The 5,260-nt window shown below is 28.4% G+C and overlaps 1 protein-coding gene across 2 annotated transcripts; it reads left to right on the top strand.

Moving 5' to 3' along the window:
- The first annotated feature begins 260 nt into the window (after positions 1–260).
- Positions 261–2,816, top strand: LOC128284136 (uncharacterized). 2 transcript variants are annotated; one of them, XM_053021823.1, is made up of 2 exons: positions 261–512; positions 2,431–2,816. In XM_053021823.1, exons 1-2 carry the CDS (start codon positions 292–294, stop codon positions 2,570–2,572), a joined length of 363 nt encoding a protein of 120 aa, XP_052877783.1. In that variant the 5' UTR covers positions 261–291; the 3' UTR covers positions 2,573–2,816. The 2 variants fall into 2 exon arrangements, with proteins under 2 accessions (XP_052877783.1, XP_052877767.1); XM_053021807.1 differs by lacking the exon at positions 2,431–2,816 and adding an exon at positions 622–785.
- Positions 2,817–5,260: the final 2,444 nt, after the last annotated feature.

The following is a 5,260-nucleotide window of genomic DNA, read 5'->3' on the forward strand; positions in this document are numbered from 1 at the left end:
TTTAGATTCATAAGATTTAACATATCATTTAACAATAAAACTCATAGTTTTAATAACGAAAGGGCTCGATTGATAAAACATCGAAAGTTTGGTCTTAGAAATTTTTAAAATCTAGAGACCAATTTAAATGAAGACCATAATTTGGGGATGTCTAGTGAAATTAGCTCTCACTTTTCATTTCAAATTACTTACGTGGCATAATTTTAGTGGACACTCTAAGTGAGGTATATAATTTTCCTAATATTTTTTAACAAATAAAAATAAACGCCCATAATAAGCAGGGAGTTAGGAATGGCGGGAATTTGTCGTCAAAATCCGATTCTACATCTCCTCCGCACCACCACTCAATCACCGTCAAATTTACACAGAGTCCACGGCGGAGCACGGTGGTGTTGCTGCTCAGTTTCACCGGAAAATGAAAATAAAACTAGAACGCCGCCGCTTTTAAGACTGGTAGTGAGTGGTGTTACTGAGTTGCTTAGGCTCTTTTCTTCTTCTGCCCAAGGCAACAGGTAATTTAACTTTTATCCCCCCCCCCCTTTATTTCTTTTAAAAGGAAAAACAAAATTAGAGGTTAAAAATGATCTGATAATTTTGTTTACTATCTTGATTTTCTTGAAGAGCTGATTACCAATTGAAGACTGAGGATAGAGATGAAAATTCAGCCTCCGATATTGATGATGTTTTAAGAATCCTTAAAGCTGATTATGAGAATTCTTACTTTGTTACAGTTATACTTTTGATTAATTTTTCTTTATTTTGCTAATTTTGTTGCGAATTTTAAATGATCTTTCAAGGTTTTTTTTTTTTTTGGGGGGCTTATAATTACTAATCAAAAGTAGGCTTGCTTAACAGATTATATTTTTTTTATAATTTCTATTAGTCTGAATCCATAGATCAAACTCTCATGAAAATGGACCTCCTCCGTATAAAAAGAACTTAATTATTGCCAGTGTTAAAAAACCTAAAAAATTTTCCCTTTTCTTTCCTTTGCATCGTTTGTTGCTTCTCTTTTATTTTTGCTCAACAGTAGTATAGGCTTTCGGGCTGGCTATCGCCCATTTTTTCTGCTCTCACCAATCCTCTTTTTCTTCTTTCCTTTCATTCATTCCATGTGCCTCCTCTCTTTTTAGTTTGCAGATACATGTTGTCTTCTTAAGCTATAATGGATAGATGTTTGTGCCTGTTGTCACTGAACCTTCAATGACAACTAGAAACTTCTCTTGGAAAGTGAGGCTTGTTGTCACTAAATCTCCACCAACAACCAATAATTTCCATTGTAAAGTGAGTTGGTCATTCATGGAATGAATGAAATTTATTTTATAAAATACAATACAATCCCAATCTCATACACCCCCTACACACGCACACTACATTACACTACCACATAGGCGAACCTATAGATAGAACTATGATTTGATCTCAGGTATGGGTGAATTCTCTTTAGACAGGGCTACTAAGTTTGAATGAATTAAATTTTCTTTTAAAAAACTCATATGAAAAAAATACAAAATAAGAAGAAAACATGTATTGTTAAGAGAGGTGTATGATAAAAGGAAATTTTAATAACTCTAAATTATTTTGTAATGTTTTATTGTGAAAACAAAAGTATAATAACTTAAATTCTAATCACAAATGCATCAATAAAGATTTTCTTTCTCCATTTTTTTTCTAAGCCAAAAGGACATTTATTATGATATGATTTCAAAACAAAGAAATGACATACACCAAAAGTTCAATCCTTGTAATAATAATAACTAGTTTGTCAACTTGTTGAGAGAAGAGATCCGCTATCACAAAGCGATAGACTTGATGATTTTGAAAGTCAATACTCCTCAACTAGTAAGGGTTTTCTTGTGGCTGTTTTGACATACTCAACTGCTTACTAATGGGAGAGAGTAAGACGTGGAATGACTGATGATGCTCACTGTGTGCAGTGTGGTGAACTTGTGAAAACAACGATTCACGTTGTGTGGGGCTAACAATTTGCTATCACGATTTGGAAAACTATTGTACTTAGAAATGTTTGAACTTTTTTCTTTAATTATCCTTTGGAAACTTGGTTGAAATGAAACATCATGAATGAGGGAGGCATCATGGAAGGTGATGGCGAATGGCCAACTTTCTTTTCAATTTTGTGTTGGCTACTTTGGAAGGGTTGAAATGAATCATTTTCCATAAGGCAAATAGTAACAGTAGCAATCTGATTTCGAAATGCATGGCCCGAACAAGGAGTATCATTAATTATAAATGCATAGATCGACTTATGTGCAGCACAGCTACTCGTGATAATTGGTATCCACCTGAGAAATGATAGGTGAAGCTTAATAGGGATGGTGCACTCTCGTTATAATACTCTAATGCTGCTATTGTTTGCATTCTTCGTGATTCAATAGGAGGCTAACGATTTGGTTTTGCTATGAAGGTCAGTATATTTGACATTTTTCATATTAAAGCACCAGCTATATATGAAGGACTCACTCTAGCTTGGAAGAAAGGGTTTTGCAAGGTTGTGACCAAAAGCGACAAGGCGTTATTGATTGATATAATTGGGAGCAAATTATGGAGCTGATAATAACCTTTCTGAACTTCGTTTAATACATGATTTATGCAATCAAGACTGACAACTTAAGTTTCGTCATGTCTCGCGAGAGCATAATAATTTGGCAGATTACATGGCCAAAGTTATTCTTAGTAATCTTAACATGCAATCAACTTTTGAAGACTTACCTGGTCATGCTTGATCTTTGTTTGAAGAAGATACTCATCAAGCAATGGTTAATATAGGCTCCCATCAACTTTATTGAAGCTAGTTCCTTGAACTTGTGTCTTTTTTTTTAAATTTGTATTATCGTGCGATTCACAAGTTGAGTGTTTATTATCAAATTATAAATTTTAAAAATAAATAGATTAAAAAATTACAATATATTATATGCTATGATAAATTATCATAAATTAAAATTCAACAAATAGTCACTAATGTAACTGTAAAATGCATTTTGGAGAAATGAAATCGAATAAAAATATTTTCTTAAAGTTTGCATTTAAACTTCAATTTCCAAGTTATGTTCACCAATTTTTTTTTTTTGTGTGTGCGCTTTTATTTTATAATAATTCTTGATTTGATGTTGTTTGATTTTATATAATATTTTATAATATTTAGTAACAATATAGTTTAAAATTAATATAGCACAATAAAATATTATATATCATGTAAAATATAATCATATTGACTAAATTATACAATAAATTGAATATTTATTAAATTAAAAATTGAAATAGCATTGCAATCAAAATTAAATTTAAAACTGAAGTTAAAACAAGATTAATAAGGAATTAAAGTATTAAATATAGTGGTGTAAAAATAAAATCATACTTAAAATGAAATTAAAATTTAAATATTTAGTCTCGTGAAGTTTCATTGTTAATCCAGCTTGTAAGGGAAAAATTAATTTAAATTTAAAAGTTTACTAGAATTAATTTGGTTTGGAAAAAATTCTAATTTGGAATATCTTTTCCCGTAATCAATGTTTAGTGGAGAATCTGGAGATTATTGTCATATAAAACTCTTGATATATGAAAGGCTATTTAATGTTGGGGTTTAAAAAAAATCACCTTATTTTGAAATCTACGATTCATCTAACAAATAAATAAATTTAATACTTTAAAACTTTACATATCAATTAATTTTTCACTTTTTATTAGACAATATTATTTTTCATTTTTCAACATAATATTATTTTTAAATAAATTAAAAATATTCAAATTAAATTTAATGTAGTAATCTTACATAAACTAAATTACCTGTACATTTTCTTTTTCAAATTTGTTGGTATATTAAAGGTATTATTATATCCAATTCAAATTTACTACAATAATATTTAATTTATTTAAATGATCAGACTTGCAATTTTTATTAATCTGAATTTTTTATTCTCATAATCAATTTTTATATTAAATATAGTCTAATATTTTTATTATACAAATCTGGTGCAATATTTTAATTTCTAATCTAATTAGTATCAAATGTAATTGATAAAAATATTTTTCAAGAATAAAAAAAAGTAGGGAATCTTGAAATTTTGAAGCGAATTTTTTATTTTTACTTATGAATACGATTACTAATGAAAATTTTTTATTCCAAATTTAATAGTATATATTATTAAGGAATTTAATTTTAATTAATTTTATTAAAATATGATAAATAATTACACATGGTAGAATGATATAGTGATAAATGAGTGATTATAAGCACCCACATAGGAATTGTTTCCTTTTATTTTTGTAACTTCAAATTAGGTAAAATTTTAGAAATATGTTGGAAAAAAAATTAATTAAGCAACTATGCCCTTTTTTCTTTTTTTTTTTGAAAATTTATTGATCTATGTTGTTTTTGGAGAGAGAAAGAAAAACACGTCTTACAAGGTGCATTTTCACTTAACTAAAAATTGTTTTTTTCTTCTTTTTTCTTGCGGTTGAAAATTAGAATTTTGTATATTTATATTTATTTGTGTTTGAGATAGACATGGTTATAATTTTAAGGAATGTTTGAATTTAAAGTGGTGCTATGGAGCTGAGTTGTAACACCCCTAATCTCTTATCCATCGTTAAAATAGGGTTACAGGATGTTATAGAAGTTTATAGAATAAGTACACATAATTCCACAATTTTCTTATGTTCATAACAAAACTGTCCATCTGAATCATAGTCATTAAATTATTTATATCTTGAGCTATAGAACTCCAAATTGAGAACCGCTAATTTTACCTGAAACTAGACTCACATATCTTTATGCCATAAAATTTTCATAATTTTTAGTTTATCCAATAAGTACAGTTTATTCTTTAAAGTTACCCCTATTTTGCTGTCCAACAGTCCCGACCCTTCTTCACTAAAAACTAATTATCTCTTAGTAAGAGATTCAAATGATGTTCCTATTTGCTTATTTTGAAAATAGACTCATTAAGGATTCTAAGAATATAAATTATAACTCATAATTATTTTTTAAAATTTTAATGATTTTCTCAAATCAGAACAGGGGATTTCGAAATCATTCTGACTCTGTCTCATACAAATTCTAATATCTCATAATATGAAATTCTGATGCTTACACCGTTTCCTTTATAAGAAACTAGACTCGATAAGCTTTAATTTCATATTTTATTCAACCTCTAACTCAATTTCCACAATTTTTGGTGATTTTTCAAAATCAAACTACTGCTATTATCTAAAACTATTTTAGTACAAAATATTAATGACT

This window comes from Gossypium arboreum, chromosome 1 (genome assembly GCF_025698485.1).
Source record: "Gossypium arboreum isolate Shixiya-1 chromosome 1, ASM2569848v2, whole genome shotgun sequence".
Lineage (NCBI taxonomy): Eukaryota > Viridiplantae > Streptophyta > Magnoliopsida > Malvales > Malvaceae > Gossypium > Gossypium arboreum.

Excerpts from the sequence above, each read along its gene's own strand:
- LOC128284136 (XM_053021807.1), top strand. The coding sequence starts at position 292 with ATGGCGGGAATTTGTCGTCAAAATCCGATTCTACATCTCCTCCGCACC. Across the intron at positions 513-621 it reads TCTTCTGCCCAAGGCAACAG|AGCTGATTACCAATTGAAGA; the intron begins GTAATTTAACTT and ends ATTTTCTTGAAG.